The following is a 22,589-nucleotide window of genomic DNA, read 5'->3' as shown; positions in this document are numbered from 1 at the left end:
GGAATACGTATTTTAAAAAAAACCTACCACTTGATACTCATTTCACATTTAGTTTTCTTGAGTTGAACACCAAAAGTTCTTTTTCCCCTTTCTAAATGAGAGAAAGAGAAAAGAAAAGAGAGGGAGTGTTCGTGACAGTCTCACTGTCCTGTGATCCTCCCGCCCCAGCCTCTCGTTAGCTAGGATCACAAGTGCAGGCCACTGTGCCCTGCCATTTAGTTTGGTCCAGGAACCCAAACCCAGACCTCCTGTGTGGTCCCAGCCTGGGACAGAGCACTCCACCACTTTCCCTGCATCTGGGAAGTTAAAAAAAATTTTTAATAGCCTTTTGGTTTTATCTTTAATATAGGATTCAATCAAGGTTCACTCATTGCGTTTGGATGTTAGGCTTAATCTAAAACATTATTTTCACTTGTTTTTTGAAGAGATTTTTGCTATAGGGTACATATGCTCACTAGAGAGACAGAGAGAGAGAGAGAGAAAGTGAGAAATCATCTCCCAGGGAGGAATGGCCATGCTGCAGCCCCTTCCCCTCCATTCTCCTATTGGGATTTTGGACACACACACACACACACACATACACGTGTCTACTGTGAGTTTCAAGCCACCAGGTACAGGACTCGAACTGTGATTGGCCTTGTGGGATTCCATTGCCTTAACCACTATGCCACCTGCCAACCCCTACTTTATTTATTTTAATTACGTAATACTGTTTTTGAAGAGTCCAGACATGATTGGCCTGTGGAATGTCCAATATTCTGGTTTAGTCTGATCTCTATTCCCTGTATTTCCTGTAAGCTTGATGTTAGATTTGGAGATGTGATTAGATTCAGGTTAAATTGCATAGGTGAGGTAGCATAATTCATCCCATCAGGAGACACCTGTCGTCAAGATTTCTCTCACTCTTAAGCATGCTAAGTTTGAGCACTTGGGTAAGAGGTAACTGCTAGTTTCTCTCCATGGAAAAGATACACTTTTCCCTTTGTAATCATTCAGTAATCTCTAGAGTGAGATGTTGATACCATATGAGATTTTACTCCCTAAAATCTCTCACCCAGTAATTTTAGCACCCAATTCTGACTCTTGCCTGAATCAATTATCACACTGAGAGTGGCACTTGTCATCAAACCTTTATCTGAATCATAGTGAAACTTCATAAAGTAAAAACATGTATATTACCTTGTCCCTTTACTTTATATCATACAGTATAAATTAATTTAGTATTGACAATTTATTTTCTTCATGCAGCATTTTCACATATACCATGACAGTTTCTGTCTTTCTATAGATGAGTATCTTCAACTCTATGTTTCCTATCTGCTTTTAGTAGAAATAAGTGATTTTTATTCCTAGGTATTTGAATACTATCATGAATCATCACACCGCAGGTTAATTTCATGTATAAAGGACAGACTAAAAGAAGTTACAAATGTAAAAGAATATCAGAAATTAAAATTTTATTAAAAATTTATTTCTAAGATGAGCCTAAGGAGACATGATGACTGAATGTATTGTGGTATTCTGGATCAGAAAATGTACTCCAGGTTAAAGACTATACATCAGTAGTCATGTATCAATAGTATTAATAGTTTATTACCTGTGACAAATTTGCCATGCCCATATGAAATGTGATGCTGGAGAACCTGAGTGTGGGATGGACTAGAATTCTCTGTACTATCTTATAACTTTCCTGCGAATGTAAAACTATTCTAAGAGTAAACATGTATTAAAAATTATTTCAGTGTGCTTAAAACATGAATTCGAAGTTGAAGAATACTGACTAAAATTTCTTTAAGCATACTTACAAGACAAAAGCCAAGGAAACAGTTGTAAAGTAGAAAGTCAAATTCAGAGTTCTTATTGACAAAGATATACTCAAAATGGTACTTATTTCAATGATTTGAAGACAAAAATGTACAAAAATTTAAGACCTCTTATTTACAAGAAGGTGTAAAACTGTCTTAGGGCAATTGTATATATGCCTGTCAGAATAGGTTAGGTTGGGTTGTAATAACAAGCAGCTAAAGCATGCCAGCGACTTAACTCAAAAAATGCATCTCTCACTCCTGCTTCATGTCTCCTGAGAGGCATAGGCGTGGCCGTACCCAGGGACCCAGAATGGTGAAGGCACCTGTTGCTCTCTACTTCCATGTAGAGGAAGGCAGATACAGTGAGCCATGAACCAGCTGTTATGTCTTCTGCCTGAAGTTAAATGGGATAGTTGTACTCACAGTTCATTGGCTAAACAAGTCACATGATCACACCTGACTTCAGAGGGAAGGGAAAAGGGAATATATTTGAATAAGTCTAACTCCACCATAATTGCCACCTCTGCTTGCAAATCTTGAAATTGCTGGAGGCGGTTCTTAAAGTTTGAGGAATTAGAGAGATCAAGGTGGAAGAGAATAACATGCAGTCTAAAATGTAATGGCCTTTGTTTTGTTTTGTTTGGAGAGTTTTTTGCTATAGGGCACATGCGCTCACCAGAAAGACAGAGAGAATCAGAGACAGAAAGCAAGAAATCACCCCCGCCCAGGGGATGGCCATGCAGCAATCCCTTCTCTTCCATTCTCCTCTTGGGATCTTGGGCACGTATGTGCCCAGCATGAGTTTAAGCCACCGGGTCCGGGATTCTAACCGCAGACTACTACATGGGAGTCCAGCGACATAGCCATTACACCATCTACTGGTACCTAAAATGTAATGGCCTTTTAAGGATGAAGAAGATTTCTATTAAGAGACACTACCTACTCAGACTTCACCCTTCTCATTGCTACAATGAGGGAGCACATAACTACAGAGGTACTCTAGATACCCAAAATTGCTTCTAAAAAATGGTGAGTCAGTAATTTTAGAAATTTGTGTGTTTCATGATTTTTTATAATTATTTAAATGGTTTCTCCAAAAGACCTTGAAAAAATGGTGATTTTGAATAAAATACAAAAACATACTTATTAACTTATAGCACATAAATTGTGGTCTAAACTAAAACTCAAAATTCATTTTTAAGATCTGCCAACTAGCCTTCAACCTTTTCCCATAAATCATTTTATATATTCATGTCAAGAAAATCCTGAATTCAAAGTAAATCTGTCTGCCAGAGGTGAGACCTTCCAGGTGACAGCAAGCAGAAAGGGGTTCTGTGGATCCAGGATTTAAAAGGAGGTCACCGTGATGTCCAGTTTGCATTGCACTGTGAGCCTTGTCTTGGGCAAGGGTTAGGACACTTTCCAAGTCCATAGCAGAGAGGACTTTTTGACTTTCGTTGTCAAGTCACTTAAAGAGTTTTCTGATATAATTAGGGGGAAACTGACCCTTGGGTTTTTTATTTTACCAAGTAGCTTTCTTTGAATACAGAAGGTGCCAAGTAAATGAGTCATCAGATTAAGCAGAGCAGAATAACAAGGACACCTCCTGTGTTCGGTTTGCTGCCTGAGATGGTTTGCAATTCAAGAACTTGATTTTTTAGCTGCAGGCAGCCTCTCCAAATGTATTTTGGCTTAAAAATAACTAATACCAGAGTGAGTGGTTTAGGAGCCCAACACTGCAATATGGGCCTTAGTTCTATGATTTGCAGCTTGAATTTTTTAAAAAAATATATTAATACATACACACACTCCTTATGTGCATCTATGTGTGTAATATGCATGTGCTCTTTTTTTAAAAAAATATACACTTTCTTATTATCATTACGGCTGATTTTTACGATTTTGGTGGTTTATCCCAATGGTCATAATAAGATATTTTTATAAATCTCCTCATTTAAAAAATAACGTAACCTGGAAAGGACTCAGAACTTACTGCATGTGTTTCCTGTTGCAGAAGAAGTTATCACAGATCTAGCAGCTGGAAACAGCAGCCCCTTACTCCTTCACAGTACTGTAGGGCACAAGTCTGGCACAGTGTGGCTGGCTTTTCACCTTAGAGTTTCAGATGGCTGAAATCAAGATGTTGACTCGGTTGAGTTCTTGTTTGGAAGCTTTGGGGGGAAAAAAATCTGCTTCCAGGATTATTCAGGTTTGGGCAGAATCCAGTTCCTGGCACTTACAGGTCTGGGGTGCCGGCTTTCCTGCTGCCTGTCAGCGGGGACCACTCCCAGCAGCCTCCAGCTCACATCTGTTCCCTGTGGCCCCTCCATCTTCAAGCCAGAAAAGGTACATTGCATTGACTCCCTTTTCTGTTTCACATCACTCAGCTTTTCCTTGCTGGAAGCAGCCAGAAAAAGTCCTCGGCTTTTAAAGGGCTGGTGTGGTTATGTTAGGTCCCCTCATCTTATCTTTTGGTCAACCGATGGGTAACCTAACGCCATCTGCAGAATCTATTCTGCTGGGTAAATTGTCATAATCATGGGAACCATCTTAGAATTCCACCTATCACACACTGGCTGTTTTATCGGTTCCGTTTTTAGGCTGACTCACATAGTAAATCATTTGGAACATTAAATGTGAATCACCATCATGAATTATATTAAGGTTAAATTTCTTTTACTGTGAATGTGACACAAAGGTTTTGTGGTGACAAAAAATAAATATACTTTTTTTATATAAGTCTATAAAGGCATTAGAAAATGGAACACTTAAAAAGACATGTTTTAAAGGACTACTGTAAAGTCTCAGCATATTAGCTGGAATTCTTTTATTCCATCAGATGACAGCCAGCAGCATATCCCCCCAGTATGCTGTTAATCACGGTTTTGGTCTCACTCTAACGACACAAGCTCATAGACTTTCGAGCTAAAAAATATCAGAAAAATCTGATCTCCTCCCCTACCTTTCTCATAAATAAGGAGCCAGAGACTCAGAGAGAGCCATAGCACCATCTCGTTAGTGGGAGAGGCTGCCCTAGAATACGTTTTCTGATTCTCTATCTGCTAGTAACAACAGTACCATTAACTGACCATGTTCTGTCGGGCACTATTCTAAACGCTTTTAATTGAATAATTGTCCTTAATCCTCATGATAATCCTATGAGGTGGCCATTAGTATTCTTATTTTCGTTTCACACTTTGAGAAAACTGAGTTACAGAGTGGGTAAGTAACTAGCTCAGTGTCACCCAGCTTGTAAATGTCGAGTGGGGACTCAAAGACAGGCAGTTTGGCACTAGGGTAGTTACCTCCGGACTGTGCCCTGCCCTCCTCACCCCACCAAACTGCTTTTATGGGCCTTACACATGCAGTTGTAGACATAGAGAATATTCTCTACAGATGGCTGGACAAGCTACTCATGGCATTGTATTCTGACAATAAATTAGTGTAGAGAATTTGAAATCTGGGAACTGTGTATAAATCCTGATTCTTTTGCTTACTGTGTAGCTTTAGGAAACTGTAATCTATTGGGGCTCTTAGACATGGCATCTATAAAAGCGATTTTTATGGTTGCTATGAAGAAGATACATGTAAAAAGCAATCTGTAAGCAGAAGGATTACGTGCTCACTGTTCCATTAGTCTTTAAAAATTGTGTCTGGTTCTTATCATCCTGTAATGGCAGATTTTCAAGTGAATTTTGCTGTGATAGTGTCAAATGTTAAATAAAAAAACAGAAGATCTTTGACACTGCGAAGGCTCTGTCCTAAGATCTTTAGGAATCTCATTCCTTTTGCAAGTCATGTGTTTTCTGTATACATCTTCATTTTACATTTTCAAACTTCTCTGAACTTGTGTGTCTCACCTGTAGACAATTTTTCACAAGGGCATGCTCCATAGGCAGTGACCGTTAAAGCTACGTGGAGAGGAGGGGGTCAGCCCTTGACCTGGCTTCTGCACACGAACCTAGTACCTTCCCTGATTCCAATTCACATCTGGACAAAATTTAATACTTTTTAATGTACTCCTTTTTAGAATCATTCTCAAAATTATGAATATTACATTCATGAATATCAAGGTCTACTCTGCATATTCAACCCTTTTTAATATTTTCCTTCCTTATCAGTGTTTTTATGAGGGGGATTGTTTGTGTGTTAGGGTTTTTTTTAATTTAAGTTTAGTTTGGGGGTATTTTGCTATCATTTAAAAGTAAATTGCAAACAGTAGACCATTTGCGGCCTTAATACATTAGTATGTTTTATGTTGTTGTTATTTTTTTAAAAAAGTATTTATGGAGCTAGCAAGAAGCATGGTGGTTAAGGGTGCTGGGCTCCCACGTGGCTTACTTACAGCGCGGTTTATGTCCCAGACTGGCGGCTTGCTTTCTCACTTTCCCTCTCTCTCTCTCTCACTCTGTCCCTCTCTGATCAAATTAAAATAAATAAATAAAAAGTTAAATAAAGAACAATTCTTTAAAAAATATATTTATTTATTGTTATTCTTAATTCAACCAGAGAGAGAGAGAGAGAAAGGGAGAATGAGAAGGCAAGCCGCCAGGTCCAGGACTCAAACCACCATGTGGGAGTCCACCTTAAATACCACACCACCTGCCAGCCCCAGTATGTATTTTCTTTATAATAAATTGCCATTATCAGATATGTTTGTTAGCTTATTCCTTTCTACCTGTGTACATCACTGGGAAAGCATCTTTTTTTTTATTTTATTTTTTTGGAGAGGTTTTTGCTATAGGGTGTGTATGCTTGCCAGATAGAGAGAGACAGAGAGACAGAAAGCAAGAAATCACCCCCCAGGGGGGATGGCCACGCCACAATCCCTTCTCCTCCATTCTCCTCTTGGGATTTTGGGCACGCACACACATGCACCCGGCGTGAGTTTAAGCCACCGGGTCCGGGACTCGAACCATGGTCAACTACGTGGGAGTCCAGTGACATAGCCATTACACTAACTGCTGGTCCCAGGAAAGTATCTTTGAAATCTCTGTTCCCACTGCCATCATGTCTAAGTCAGAGTTTCCTAAAGAGCCAGAACAGCTACAGAAACTCTTTATCAGAGGGTTGAGCTTTGAAGCAACCAATGAGAGCCTGAGGAGCCATTTTGAGCAATGGGGGATGCTCACGAACAGTGTGGTAATGTGAAACCCAAACATAAAGCACTCCAGAGGCTTTGGGTTTGTCACATACGCTGTGTGGAGGCGGTAGGTGCAGTCATGAATGCAAGGCCACACGGGTGGGTGGAAGAGCTGGGGAACCAATGAGGGCTGTCTCAAGAGAAGATTCTCAAAGACCAGATACCCACTTAACCATGAAAAAGATCATTGTCGGTGGCATTAAAGAAGACACTGAAGAACATCACCTAAGAGATTATTTTAAACAGTAGGGGACAAGTGAAGTGATTGAAATCATGACTGACTGAGGCAGTGGCAAGAAGAGGGGCTTTGCATTTGTAACCTTTGACGATCATGACTCTGTGGATAAGACTGTCATTCAGAACCATACTATGAATGGCCACAACTGTGAAGTAAGGAAAGCCCTGTCGAAGCAAGAGATGCCTAGTGCTTCCTCTAGCCTGAGAGGTCAAAGTGGTTCTGGAAACTTCGGTGGTGGTCGAGGAGGTGGTTTTGATGGTAATGACAACTTTGGTCATGGAGGAAACTTCAGTGGTCGTGATGGCTTTGGTGCCAGCCATGGTGGTGGTGGATACGATGGAAGTGAGGATAACTATAAAAGATTTGGTAATGATAGTGGTTATGGAGGTGTCCCTGGTTACTCTGGAGGAAGCAGAGGCTATGGAAGTGGTGGGCAGGATTATGGAAACCAGGGCAGTGGCTATGGTGGGAGTGGCAGCTATGATAACTATAACAATGGAGGAGGTGGGAGCGGCTTCAGCAGTGGTAGTGGAAGCAATTTTGGAGGTGATGGAAGCTACAATGATTCTGGCAATTACAACAATCAAGCCTTCAAATTTTGGACCTGTGAAGGGTGGAAACTTTGGAGGCAGAAGCTCTGTCCCTTATGGTGGCGGAGGCCAATACTTTGCCAAACCATGAAATCAGGGTGGCTCTGGCCGCTCTAGCAGCAGCAGTAGCTATGGCAGTGGCAGGTTTTAACTAACTGCCGGGAAACAAAGCTTAGCAGAGAGGAGAACCAGAGAAGTGACAGTGAAGCTGCAGGTCACAACAGAGCTGTGAACTCCCCCCAGGCACAGTGGTGGCAGGACCTAGCTGCTATGGGAAAAACATGTTTTAGAAAATACTCATGTGTATGGGCAAAAACCATGAGGACTGTATCTGCGCCTAATTGTATAACAGGTTATTTTAGTTTCTATTCCGTGGAAAGTGTAAAGCATTCTAACAAAATGTTTTAATGTAGATTGTTTTTTTGCACCCTTGCTGTTGGTTGCTAAATGTAATAATAGTCTAATCATGATGCTGAGTAAATGTCTCTCTCTCTCTCTCTCTCTCTATATATATATATATATATGTACATATATATAGCCATTATCCACCTTTAAAAAATTAATAATTTCCAAATCCCATCCAATACCCAATTTGTATTTAAACTTTTTCTACTGTGATAAAATTACTTTTATACTATTTTGCTTGAAGAATTTCTCATTTTGGGGACCAGTAGTTAGCATAATGGCTATGTCACTGGACTCCCACGTAGTCGACCGCGGTTCAAGTCCTGGACCCAGTGGCGGGGGGGTGCGTGCGTGCCCAAGATCCCAAGAGGAGAATGGAGGAGGAGGGGTTGCAGCGTGGCCATCCCCCCTGGGGGGTGATTTCTCGCTTTCTATCTCTCTGTCTCTCTCTGTCTTTCTGGTGAGCACATGCACCCTATAGCAAAAACCTAAAAAAAGAATTTCTCATTTTGTTGTTTATCCCAAAGAAAAAGCCAAAGTATAGTCTTAACATTTGATGGGTACATCTATATGATATCTTTCAATTAGAACAATTTTCTCAGCTTGTTTTTTTTGTTTGTTTGTTTTCATGATGATGACTTTTGTTAGAACCGGGGCCAATGCTCTTGAACAATATTCCATGTTCTGGTTTGTCTGTTTTTGCATGTATATCATTTATCTTGTTTCTTCATCCCCTTTAGCGAAAAAATAAACATAAAAAACTGGAAGCTGATTCCAAAGACCTGGTTGGAAACAGGTGGCTTACTTTTTCTAGAACATCCTAAAGGTGATACCCTGTGTTTTGTATCAGGAAGAGCATATGATAGCCCCACTATTAGCATTACTAGGTTTGGTCACTTGATGAAGATGGTGGTAGTTAGATCTCCCAGTGTTAAAGTGTATTTTTCCCCTTTAGCAATTAGAACTAATTAGCATTATTATTTGGCTTATATGAATATCCTTCTCTCAATCTTTTATTTAATGGCATTAGCCTCCATTGATGGGCTTTGCTTAAATCAGTTATTTCATTTGAGGTTGCAAATTGGTAATTGTTAAATACCATTATTCATTTCACATGTATCAACTAGCATTCCTCTATGGAGAAGAGCTTTCACTCAATGGGGAATACTTTTATCTTTTTACATTTTATATCAGTACAACATGTTTCCCATCAATCAGTTATCTAAAATATCAGCCTTAGATTATGAAACTGAATTGTAGATCGGCTATAATTTATATATTGTATATACGCTTTAAGCATTTTGATATACATTAAGGCCAGATGTAGAAAACGGATGAAATTTAAAGCAGTGTTTCAAAATGGCAAGCCAATAAAAGAGGCTTGGTGAAAAGAGATTTTAACAATTCACTAGGAAAATCAGCAAATACATTTAAATCTTAAATAAAATGTTAAGGCCTGGTGCTAAAACAGCTTACTGTATGGTTGTATCCCAGAAAACTAATGATATGTACAGTTAATGTGGGTAAATACTTAGGCCTGACAAGAAGGAAATGAAGACAAATAATTTGGACTGTCACCCTCTTGCTCCAGCTTTGGTAGACTTTCAGCTCCACTTCCACTTCTCCATTACTCCTTTATGTGCTCTGGTCATTGCATCTCCCTACAAAGCACATGGGCACCCTTATCTTTGCATCTTTGTCCCTGCTGTCACCCTTGCCCAAGACACTCTTCTTGCCTGTCATTGAGTCCTAGTTGCCCACTTTCCCATCCCAGCTTAAATCCCACTCCCTCTATGAAGCTGCTCATTCCTTGACCTCTACAGACAGCGCTTCCCACCTCTGTCACCTCTCTGGTACCTGCTTTGGTTTCTCGCTTGGCCTCTTAACTGGCTTCTGTAAATATGCCTGGTCTCCAAACTGGTGAAGATCCTTGAGGACATGTCCGTTTCTAACCAAAGCTTAACAGCTCTTTTTAGATGATGTTACTGAATTTCCCTTTGAGATTCCTCTTTAGGGATTCTTTCTGCATTCCCCTTTGAGATTCTTTCTGCATTCCCCTCTGAGATTCTTTCTGAAAGTTATCAACAAATACGAAACTGTTATCATCAGGGCTATCTCCTTTGAATAGACTTCTTTGCCTTCTAATATCTGTCACTCTACAAAAACAGATTTTTATGTGAAAGTTAAGGCTGGAATTCAAGGATTGATTACTCACCATCTGTTCTTTGTAAATAGTGTGGAGTCCTAGTGCTTTTACTATGACAAAAAGAAAGGGGGAAAAGAGATTGGCATACATTAATCTGACATTTAAATATTACAATGAATACAAGAAGCTAGGTATAATTTAACCTGGCATTTAAATATTACAATGAAAACAAAGCTTATTTTATTTTCCTAAGTTTGAATATTTTTTCTTATGTTAACAATTTGAACACTGTTTTATATGAAAATAAAACAATGGTATTTTGTGCTTCTCAAAGTCTTTTTAGAAAATGTTCATCCCACTCCACAAGACATTGTTTAAAGTGTTTTCAATACCTTTTCTCTCTGTCTCCTAATAAGGACACTTTGTTTTTTGCAGATCTTTTCATCGGAAAGTCTGAGAGCTTGGCTGATCGCGTGGATACTGGGTAGTGATAACGAAACTGTCACACCTTTTGTTTTTTGTGTTTGCAGAAGCAGGAGGTAAAAAACTGCGGAGCACTGTCCAGAGAAGCACAGAAACAGGTCTGGCGGTGGAGATGAGGAACTGGATGACCCGGCAGGCGAGCAGGGAATCGACAGATGGCAGCATGAACAGCTATAGTTCAGAAGGAAAGTGAGTGAGGCCAGCCAGCATGCACTTCTCTGCCACGCCGTGTCACAGACCGTCCCCTCTATCTCTCTTTGCTTCCACAAAGACTAACTCACACATACGACAGCACCATTTTAATTGTCACTGGCAGATGTCCTGTGAAGAGAACTTTGCTCACCTACCACTGCAGTGTGGCATATCTGGCTTTTTATAGCTAGAGAAATAGGTCTGGGGATAAAGTGTTTGCTTCAGTGGTGAGATGTTACAACGTGATTCTCAGAATACATGCAAATACAGTCTATTGCCCCAGCTTGAAAATATAAAAGGACGAAAATGATAAATACTCATGTTCTATGCTGTACATAATACTAATTTTTGAAGCCATTGCTCTAAGAGTTATTACTTAAAAATTCAGAATGCCGGGACCAGCAGTTGGCGTAATGGCTATGTCGCTGGACTCCCACGTAGTTGACTGCAGTTCGAGTCCTGGACCCAGTGGCTTAAAACTCACGCCGGGCATGTGTGCGTGCGTGCCCAAGATCCCAAGAGGAGAATGGAGGAGAAGGGATTGCAGTGTGGCCATCCCCCCTGGGGGTGATTTCTCGCTTTCTGTCTGTCTGGCAAGCGCATGCGTCCTATAGCAAAAAACTTTCAAAAAAAAAAAAAAAAAGAAAAGAAAAAAATTCAGAATGCCAATATGTACTTAGTTCCAGGCAGTGACACACAATTATAAGTATTTAATAATTCTCTTAATTATATAACTTAGTTATAACCTAATTTTATTAACTCTAATAGCCAAAAAGAAATGCCACAGAAAGTTGGTGAGCCTTTTTTTTTAAATGTAGCTACCTTGTAGCTTTCCTTTGGATCAGCTGAGTCTGAAATATTTGTTGAGCATTTGTAAAGTCATTTAGTCTTGTCACCAATTAATTAACAGTAATAGCAACTACAGCTCTGTAAATGGGGCTGTGGAGAACACTAGTAGAGGAAAGTGGGGTTGACTGACCCCACTCAGTGTTCACCATGGAAGCATTAAAAGTCTAGCCACCACATGTAGCCAGTTCACTGATGTAAGGCCATCGGAGCTGTTGGAATAATATTAATGATACGCCCTAGAGAAATTTTCTGACGTGATTATGTAACTATAAGAGAGCTATATGATTTCTATACACTTATAAATAGGGCTGTATGGGAAACAGGTTGAAACATTTCTATTAACTACATATGTGGGAATTGAGGTTAGGGAGAGAAATAGATTCGATGTTCATCAAGGAGGTCTGAAAAGGATGGAGAATCAATGGAAAAATGAATGTGCACTTAACACTGACCACTGCAAGGCACTGTATTAGAGACTACTAGGGATATAAAATATTTAAACTGTGGCCCCCGTCCAGATGTTTATAGTCTTACTGGAAAAATGGAATGGATACTTACACATTTATTCAACAAATATTAGTATCCTTTCCAGTGTTCTAGTCACTGTGCCATGATTTGGGGACAGAAGTCATAGAGAAGAGTTAGTACCTGGTCGAGACCAGGGCTTCTGAATCATAGGGACTAGGTTCTCATGTGTTTGCGTGTTTGTTTTTCTCCTCTAGAACCTTGGGTAAGATATTTAATTTTTTTCTAAGTTTTAAGTGATTGAACTTAACAGGTTTTTATTAAGTGCTTACAATATTTCAGGCGCAGTTCCAGGTGATAGAGAGACAGCAATAAGTAAAATAGACAAAAACCTCGAAAGTCTAAAAGGGAAGACAGACAATAAATAAGGAGTGTTAAATTTAAATACAAGACAGAACAGCAGATGGCGTAATGGTTACGTCTTTGGACTCCCATGTAGTTGACCGCAGTTTGAGTCCCAAACCGAGCAGCTTAAAACTCATACCGGTGTGTGTACATGCATGCCCAGAATCCTGAGGAGAATGGAGAAGGGATTGTGGTGTGGCCATTCCCCCGAGGAGTAAATTCTCATTTCCTATCTCTCTCTCTCTCTCTCTCTCTCTCTCTCTGGTGAGTGCACACGATCGCGTGGATACTGGGTAGTGATAACGAAACTGTCACACCTTTTGTTTTTTGTGTTTGCAGAAGCAGGAGGTAAAAAACTGCGGAGCACTGTCCAGAGAAGCACAGAAACAGGTCTGGCGGTGGAGATGAGGAACTGGATGACCCGGCAGGCGAGCAGGGAATCGACAGATGGCAGCATGAACAGCTATAGTTCAGAAGGAAAGTGAGTGAGGCCAGCCAGCATGCACTTCTCTGCCACGCCGTGTCACAGACCGTCCCCTCTATCTCTCTTTGCTTCCACAAAGACTAACTCACACATACGACAGCACCATTTTAATTGTCACTGGCAGATGTCCTGTGAAGAGAACTTTGCTCACCTACCACTGCAGTGTGGCATATCTGGCTTTTTATAGCTAGAGAAATAGGTCTGGGGATAAAGTGTTTGCTTCAGTGGTGAGATGTTACAACGTGATTCTCAGAATACATGCAAATACAGTCTATTGCCCCAGCTTGAAAATATAAAAGGACGAAAATGATAAATACTCATGTTCTATGCTGTACATAATACTAATTTTTGAAGCCATTGCTCTAAGAGTTATTACTTAAAAATTCAGAATGCCGGGACCAGCAGTTGGCGTAATGGCTATGTCGCTGGACTCCCACGTAGTTGACTGCAGTTCGAGTCCTGGACCCAGTGGCTTAAAACTCACGCCGGGCATGTGTGCGTGCGTGCCCAAGATCCCAAGAGGAGAATGGAGGAGAAGGGATTGCAGTGTGGCCATCCCCCCTGGGGGTGATTTCTCGCTTTCTGTCTGTCTGGCAAGCGCATGCGTCCTATAGCAAAAAACTTTCAAAAAAAAAAAAAAAAAGAAAAGAAAAAAATTCAGAATGCCAATATGTACTTAGTTCCAGGCAGTGACACACAATTATAAGTATTTAATAATTCTCTTAATTATATAACTTAGTTATAACCTAATTTTATTAACTCTAATAGCCAAAAAGAAATGCCACAGAAAGTTGGTGAGCCTTTTTTTTTAAATGTAGCTACCTTGTAGCTTTCCTTTGGATCAGCTGAGTCTGAAATATTTGTTGAGCATTTGTAAAGTCATTTAGTCTTGTCACCAATTAATTAACAGTAATAGCAACTACAGCTCTGTAAATGGGGCTGTGGAGAACACTAGTAGAGGAAAGTGGGGTTGACTGACCCCACTCAGTGTTCACCATGGAAGCATTAAAAGTCTAGCCACCACATGTAGCCAGTTCACTGATGTAAGGCCATCGGAGCTGTTGGAATAATATTAATGATACGCCCTAGAGAAATTTTCTGACGTGATTATGTAACTATAAGAGAGCTATATGATTTCTATACACTTATAAATAGGGCTGTATGGGAAACAGGTTGAAACATTTCTATTAACTACATATGTGGGAATTGAGGTTAGGGAGAGAAATAGATTCGATGTTCATCAAGGAGGTCTGAAAAGGATGGAGAATCAATGGAAAAATGAATGTGCACTTAACACTGACCACTGCAAGGCACTGTATTAGAGACTACTAGGGATATAAAATATTTAAACTGTGGCCCCCGTCCAGATGTTTATAGTCTTACTGGAAAAATGGAATGGATACTTACACATTTATTCAACAAATATTAGTATCCTTTCCAGTGTTCTAGTCACTGTGCCATGATTTGGGGACAGAAGTCATAGAGAAGAGGTAGTACCTGGTCGAGACCAGGGCTTCTGAATCATAGGGACTAGGTTCTCATGTGTTTGCGTGTTTGTTTTTCTCCTCTAGAACCTTGGGTAAGATATTTAATTTTTTTCTAAGTTTTAAGTGATTGAACTTAACAGGTTTTTATTAAGTGCTTACAATATTTCAGGCGCAGTTCCAGGTGATAGAGAGACAGCAATAAGTAAAATAGACAAAAACCTCGAAAGTCTAAAAGGGAAGACAGACAATAAATAAGGAGTGTTAAATTTAAATACAAGACAGAACAGCAGATGGCGTAATGGTTACGTCTTTGGACTCCCATGTAGTTGACCGCAGTTTGAGTCCCAAACCGAGCAGCTTAAAACTCATACCGGTGTGTGTACATGCATGCCCAGAATCCTGAGGAGAATGGAGAAGGGATTGTGGTGTGGCCATTCCCCCGAGGAGTAAATTCTCATTTCCTATCTCTCTCTCTCTCTCTCTCTCTCTCTCTCTGGTGAGTGCACACACCCTGTAGCAAAAATCTCTCTCAAAAAAAAAAATACAAGAGAAATTAATAATATACATGGTAACATGGTACATTAGGAATGTAAGTACTAAGGAGAAAAACCAAGAAGGGAGAAGAAAAGGGTGGATGTGAGGTTTTTTATAGAGTAGACGGAAAAAGGACACATCTGAGTACAGACTGGAAGTTAGTGAGCAGATGAAAACTGAGGGCAGTACCTTCCAGGCCGAGGCAGTGCTGAGGCCCTGAGGCAGGAGCTTGCCTGGCCGCAGTGAGGAGGGCAGCAGCGTTGAGTAAGGATGGGCGTGGTAGCACACAGGAATTAAGGGATGGGGTTGGGGCCGGATCACTTACACAGTCTTTACATGTAGTAAGGACTTTGCTTTTACTCTCAGCGGATAAGAATTCATCAGAGGGTTTTGAATAGAGGCCTGACATAACCTGACTCCAGTTTTTGTGTGTAAGTCTCACCGCTGTCAGGGTGGAGGTGGTGGGGAGACAGCAAGGGCAGCAGAGGGGGCCGTTCAGAAGGCTGTTGCAGTAATCCAGAGACAGAGAATAGCTTGAATCAGCAGTAGTGTTAATGAGATCAGAGTCTGGATGTATTTTGACAGTAGAGCAATTAAGATTTATTGATGCATTTGATGTGGGTAATTGGAGAAATAAAGGCTGCTGTAATGAAATACCACAGACGGGGTGGCTTAAACAACAGAAATTCCTATTTCTCAGATACTGAAGACTAGTAGTCCAAGATCAAGGTGTTAAGAGATTTGGTTTCTCCTGAAGCCTTTCTCTTTGGTTTGCAAATGCCCACTTTCTTATTGTCTTCTCATGGCCTTTTCTCTTTAAGCCCTGGTGTCCCTTATGTGAACACCAGTCATATTGAATCAGGGCCCCATCCTTATGTCTTCACTTAACCTTATATCTTTAAGGGCCCCATCTCCAGGTACAATCATATTGGGGGTGAGAACTTCAGCATATGAATTTGGAGGAAGGGACAGAACTCAGTCTATAGGAAGATAGGAGGATGAGAGAGGAAGGTGACTCCAAGGTTGAGCCATTGGAGCCATGAAGTTGCTGTTTTATTAAGGGAACGTGGGAGGAACTGTTTGTTTTTGGTTTCTGTGTGGGGTGAGAGTATAGGGGCTAGCTGTGAACAAATATGGGACTCCTCTTAGACATCCCAGTAAAAAGTACACCAAGGAGTTAGAATACAGACCCATGGCCCAAAGGAGAAGTCCAGAGCTAGAGATGTCAGTCTAGGGAGTAACAGAATAGATGGTGTTTAAAACGGTGAGACCAGGTGAGATTGCCAAGGGCATTTAGACATACGGAAAATAGATCAGAGGACCGAGCTTCCGTATTTAGTGGCAGAACTAGCAACAGAGATTAAGGCATAGATGCAGCATTGAAAAGAAGAAAGTCAGGAGACTAGAGGGCCCGGGAAACAAAGCAGAGAACATGTGTCAAGGAACAGGGGTGATCCCTTGTGTCATTACCGCTAATACATTAGGTTAGATGAGCACTGAATTTTAACAGTTGGTTTACTGCTGTGGCCATTAGGTAACTTGGATCCGATAAATTTTGATAGAGTAGTAAAAAATGAAAACTGGTTAGAGTTGGAAAAAGAATGAGAGGAAAGAAATTGAAGATGGTACGTAGAGACAACTTTTCTAAGGGTTTTAAGGACAGAAATGGGATGATAGATGGAGAGGGAAATTGGGTCAGGAAAGGGGATTTTTAAGGTAGAAGAAATAACAGCATAGTTAGATGCTGATGGAAATGGTCCAAAAGAGTTTCTTCATCTATAAAATGGATAAAAAATAAAATCTCTCTCAGTGCTGCTAAGAGGATTAAATATGCTAAAGCTTTTAAGGGAATAAGTGTTCATGATGTACTGAGTGTCACTGACAGAATTCACAGTGTCTGCCCTCCAGGCCAAGGAAGAGAAAGATACATAAACAGAAGCAGCAATGTACTGTGAGAGATGCTCCTGGAGGCTGCTTGACAACCTGGAGGGGCCAGGGGAGGTGGGGTGGGGTACTGGGGTCCAATAAATCTAAGTGGCAAAATATTGGGTCATCAGAAAAGTCATGATGCATTTTTGCATAGAAAAGCACAGATAGTGGTACCAATCTCCTGCCACATTAAGGAGGCTTGAGGGAAACCCAGGTTTGCCTGAAAGTAAACAGGATGGAGGGTTTAAACCCATATGTTATTTTGGTTTCAGTCTGATTTTCCCTGGTGTCCGCCTGGCCTCTGATAGCCAGTTCAGCGATTTCCTGGATGGCCTTGGCCCTGCTCAGCTGGTGGGACGCCAGACTCTGGCTACACCTGCGATGGGTAAGAATCCGTGTCTCGTGAGTTCACTGTTTTTCTTTTGGATGATTTAAAATTACATTCTCTAGATTTCATAGAATCTTTAACAGTTTTATCAACAAGAATAAAGTATCTGAGATTTTAATAATAAAATAAACTTCAACTTTTTTGTATTTTAACTTCTAATGCTTTTTAAAGCAAGACATTATTGATGAAATTTTAGATATAGTTGCCTTAAAAAAATATGATGGTACTTTAAGGAAAATATGGCCACATTTAAGGAAATGAGATTAAGTTAAAGTCTTTGGCACAGGCATTTTTCTCACTTTATTTGGATATTAAGGCATGTTTCTTTCTTCCCACACACCGTTAGGTGACATTCAGGTAGGAATGATGGACAAAAAGGGACAGTTGGAAGTGGAAATCATTCGGGCCCGTGGCCTTGTTGTAAAACCAGGTTCCAAGACACTGCCAGGTAAAAACAGAACTGCCTCTTCTATTACTGTCTGTAATCCATATTGTTTCAATATGAAGACTTTTTCTATTAGATGCCAAACTTTGGAGTTTAGGTACTCACAGATGGTGATGGACGAGTCACTCACCTGACTGGGTTGGGAGCTGTCATAGTCTGTGTGCTTTCCTGAATGAGCATCCTATGAGAGTGATCTGGCAGAGATCATATAAATTGTTAGATAAATACATAAGTAAATAAAACTACTGCAAAACAAAAACAACCACATTTAGATAATTTATTTTCCCAGCATGTAAATATAAGAAGTTCTTTTGGCTTGTTAGCTGGTATTTCATGTTATTCTTTATGTGGAGTTTCAAAATTCTCCTTAGGAATTCTTAGAGCTCTGGAATTAAAACAAAAATAGATACAGACCCCACAGAAACATATTCTAATTATAAGACTTTTAGTTCCTGTAGTATAAAAAGAAAGAGAGACTCTATTAGAACTTTTTATGCCACATAGCTCATACCGAAATGTCATTATAAGAAGGTGCTTGGAGCCATGAAAAATGCCATAATGACTCCAAATGCATTGTGCTGAGGTAGTTTGATATATAAAATAATTGCTGAGGATTCTGAAACTTGGCTTCTAGCCTCATCACCTCCACTACTGACTTGTATAACTTTAAATTTCTTAACTTCTCTATCCTTGCAGAAATGTTAAATGATAACATCTATTACCTATTGCACAAACTTGCAGTAGTGATGAAGACAATTGTGTTTATGAAAGTCTTGGAGCTTGTCAACTCACTCCACTTATAAAAATAAAATCATGATTTGTACATGCACGAAACAGTTTTTATGAAGTGCCTGTCAAATTTTAAGCCTTAGAATTTGTAATTAATGACCTCTTTCCAGCTAATTTGGACATGTCACATCAAATCCCACCCCTGTCCTGTACCCACATTACCACCAATACATAAATGCTTTTGAATGATAATGAGTGAATGATTTATGGGGATTGGTAAGTAAGACAATATATTTCAAGCAGTTTAATTAGATTTAAGTATTCATAAAGACTTAGACGTCTAAGTGATGTAGTACCTAACTTTCTAAGATACCACTCTTGAATGTGTTAGGTACTACAAGCATTTCACTATCTGGTGCAATGTTTAAATTTGTACAACCAATTGATGGCAAAATACTAATATGCTCAGAGGCTATGTCAATCCCCTCAAACTCTCTGAACAGCTGACCATGGTCCATTATTTATCTAATGATTTTGACATAACATGGCAAGGCCAGTGACTCGCTTGCTAGTCTTCCTAGCTGAAGATTAAGCTGCTGCAGATACACCCCGCGTGGGCATTCCATCGCCAGGGCTCGTCATTCTCTCCTCTATGTTTTTTCCCCAAGCACCGTATGTAAAGGTGTATCTGTTAGATAACGGAGTCTGCATAGCCAAAAAGAAGACGAAAGTGGCAAGAAAAACGCTGGAACCCCTTTACCAGCAGCTATTGTCTTTTGAAGAGAGTCCCCAAGGAAAAGTTTTACAGGTATTTACTTGCTTATCTTTTAGGACATTTTCATGTAGTCGTCCTTGTATGCAATTATCTTTTTTATCACATTCTTTTATATTTCACACAACTGAAATTCTTGGGAAATTTCAAAGCAGTGGTCAAATGCTATAAAGCTATACACATTGTTTCCTTGTTTCCTTGAAAGTGAATTTAAAATGGGGCGGGGCAGGGCCGTTAGGTGGCACAGTGGTTACAGTGTTGGAATCCCACATGGTTGACTGCAGTTCAAGTCCCAGACCTGGAAGCTCACTTTCTCACTTCCTCTCTTTCTCTCTCTCTTCCTCTCATCAAATTTAAGTAATAATAATAATGAATAAAATAAAATAATTATTAAAAAAATAAAGTGAATTACAGACTTGCAGACCCCCATCACACAGAAACACCCCCCGACACACGCACACGCATACACATAGTACTTATGATCTTTACACTCCAGTATAGTTTTCCTAATATACTTCTAAATTCTCGTAGTTAAAGGCAATTATTCTATTGATCAGATACAACTATTTCATTTAATCATTGTTATCAGAATGTCTTTTAGTACTTTAATCTAGTTTATATGATATTTGGGTTTTGTTATGTTCATGATTTGACTGACGTTACTTTACTTTTTATTTGGCCAACAGATTATTGTCTGGGGAGATTATGGCCGCATGGATCACAAATCCTTTATGGGAGTGGCCCAGATACTTCTAGATGAACTGGAACTATCCAATATGGTGATTGGATGGTTCAAACTTTTCCCCCCTTCCTCCCTAGTAGATCCAACCTTGGCCCCTCTGACAAGAAGAGCTTCCCAATCATCCCTGGAAAGTTCAACTGGACCTTCTTACTCTCGTTCATAGCAGCTGTAAAACTGTTGTCACAGCAACCAGCGTTACAAAAAAAATTACCACAGGTCGCAAACCCTGGTAACACTGCATGCTTAATGTTGTGTCTTCTGAGCCTGTTTCTAGGGATACAAAGCGATCCTGTGTTCTCAGAGGAAGTTGCACACATTGTGCGCTAAAGAAGGCCCTCAGGTGAAAGCGCAGAGCTATGAAGAACTATCAGGTTTGGAGTTCAGTGACACTCGAGTTTTGGTCCAATTTGAAGCCATGGATTAATCTCAAAGAATCAGTTGGTTTCATGCAACAAAAGCCCTTTTCAATGGCACCTTTATATTTTTATCGTTCCTTTTTCTTCATTTATCTGATCCCAAAGCCCTGTTTTGCCACAGAAATGGAAGCTATACAGCCATTAAGCCATGTTACAGGTGACAGAGTGAAGTCCCAGGAAGCATCAGGTGAAATGCAGAGACCAAAGAACTGGTTGAGAACAAAGCTTCCGCCCTCCCGTGTCGGAGCCTCCTGTCCGCGGGAAGAATGACAGACCTGGTGGCTCCAGTAGACGCGTCTAGTACTGATGCCAAGATGTACTGGACTCTGAAAGCAAAATTCTGTGGCTACACTGTACTGAATGAAATTAAAGAAACTTTTTTTGCATGGACACAGATTAGCTGAATACTTAAATTATTTTCTTGGGGCTGCAACTTGCAAAAAAAAAAAAAGAATAAAAATCAGCCATTTTCAACAATTTATATTATTTTTAAAAATAAATTTCACTAGTGCATGGTTTTAAAAAGGGGAGAGAATGCAACAGGGTGATACAAAGACACACCATGTTTATTCTTTAATCATAGTCTGTGTTTTGGCAGACACTACAAATGAAAATACTTTCTAGAAGATACTTAAATTCTCTTTATGTGACAAATAAGTATAATATATTCAATTATTTCCATGTTAAATATACAAATCTTATGATGTTCAATATGTGCAAATTTTTTCACATCTTCTTCTCTATCTCACTTTTTCTCTTCTCCCTCTTTTAATCTTTTGTTTTCTTTCTCTCTACCAGAGTGAACCTTATACAATAAAAAAATAACAAGTTTTTGATCCAATCCTCTCTTTTACCCCATGTTTGATTCAGAGCTGTAGATGCTTCTGAATTTATGAATTTCTCAAGGGGAAAAAAAACAATTATTAAAGAGCTTTGTTTATTTCAAGCATGTTGAAAAGGATTTTGCAACATGACTTGGGAGTACATTAAAGTAAGTCAGCATGTATTTGACAAAGAAGATATTTGAACTTTTGCAATTTATTGTACAGTGCATGGTTTTTTTGTTTGTTGTTTTTTTTCACCTTCAAAATTCAGTTTACAGGAAAATCCTAAAATCATGTGGCCATTGTAATGTGTAATATATTTGTTTTAGCACCAGCATTATTCATACAGGGGTTAAAATATTATTTGTAGAAGGTCTTAGGTTTTGTTTGTTTTTTAATTAAAGCAATTTCTTTAGCCAATTTCCATTTACTATGTGAATAGAAACACTGCTAAAAATTGGGAGTCCTGAAACACTGGACGATTTATTAATTCATTTTTCTGTAGTAAAATTCAATTTTTCACAAATTATATTTCTAAAGAAATATAGTGAACATCAATTTGCAACAAACAATTTTAAATCTCCAATTTTTAGGTGACTCAAAGAAAATCAATATGCCTATTAATAGTTCTTTGATGCCATCACCAAAATCCTACATGAAAAATCCCCAAAAGTCAAAACCCCTGTCATTGGTTTTACCAACCGTTATTACCATTGGGTGGTGCTGCAAGGTCAAATTTCTCTTAAGTTCCCCTAGTTAGAGGAAAAGTCACTGGTTAATGTAATAAACCACCCATATTTTCTGGTTCTTTATGTATACTTTCACAACACATTCTTAGATATTTTACTTCTTGCAATAACTTTTGAAATCCACATACATCCCCATTTGTTTAAACTAAGGCCATGCACAAATAATGTTTTCTTTCTTTCTTTCTTTCTTTCTTTCTTTCTTTCTTTCTTTCTTTCTTTTTTTTTGGTTTGGTTTTTTAATTCAGTGCTGACCGGTAAAAACTATTATGCTTGATATGGTGCAAAAGTTGAAAATGAGTATCACTAAAAATGCCTTCTCTTTATGTGGTGCAATATGAAATACACCAAGACTGTGTCTTGACATTC

General features: G+C 39.4%; 1 protein-coding gene and 1 pseudogene across 4 annotated transcripts in view; both read left to right on the top strand.

The window, feature by feature from the left end:
• RIMS2 (regulating synaptic membrane exocytosis 2) overlaps positions 1-21,311 on the top strand; it is a 409,264-nt gene extending 387,953 nt beyond the window's left edge. For 2 of the 4 annotated variants that reach the window (XM_027770701.1, XM_027770699.1), the window contains 5 exons: positions 10,861-11,002; positions 17,431-17,543; positions 17,893-17,994; positions 19,389-19,528; positions 20,179-21,311. In XM_027770701.1, the coding sequence (XP_027626502.1) occupies positions 10,861-11,002; positions 17,431-17,543; positions 17,893-17,994; positions 19,389-19,528; positions 20,179-20,397 (716 nt within the window). In that variant the 3' untranslated portion in view covers positions 20,398-21,311. The remainder of the gene's footprint in view (positions 1-10,860; positions 11,003-17,430; positions 17,544-17,892; positions 17,995-19,388; positions 19,529-20,178) is intronic. The other 2 variants (XM_027770700.1, XM_027770702.1) reach the window with 1 other exon arrangement.
• Positions 6,819-7,930, top strand: LOC102490280 (heterogeneous nuclear ribonucleoprotein A1 pseudogene; annotated as a pseudogene).
• Positions 21,312-22,589: the final 1,278 nt, after the last annotated feature.

The sequence above is a fragment of the Tupaia chinensis genome, unplaced genomic scaffold (assembly GCF_000334495.1).
Source record: "Tupaia chinensis unplaced genomic scaffold, TupChi_1.0 Scaffold000154_1, whole genome shotgun sequence".
NCBI classification, from domain to species: Eukaryota; Metazoa; Chordata; class Mammalia; order Scandentia; family Tupaiidae; genus Tupaia; species Tupaia belangeri.
Note: the sequence above shows the minus strand (reverse complement) of the source record. Positions and strands in the feature narration are given on the sequence as shown.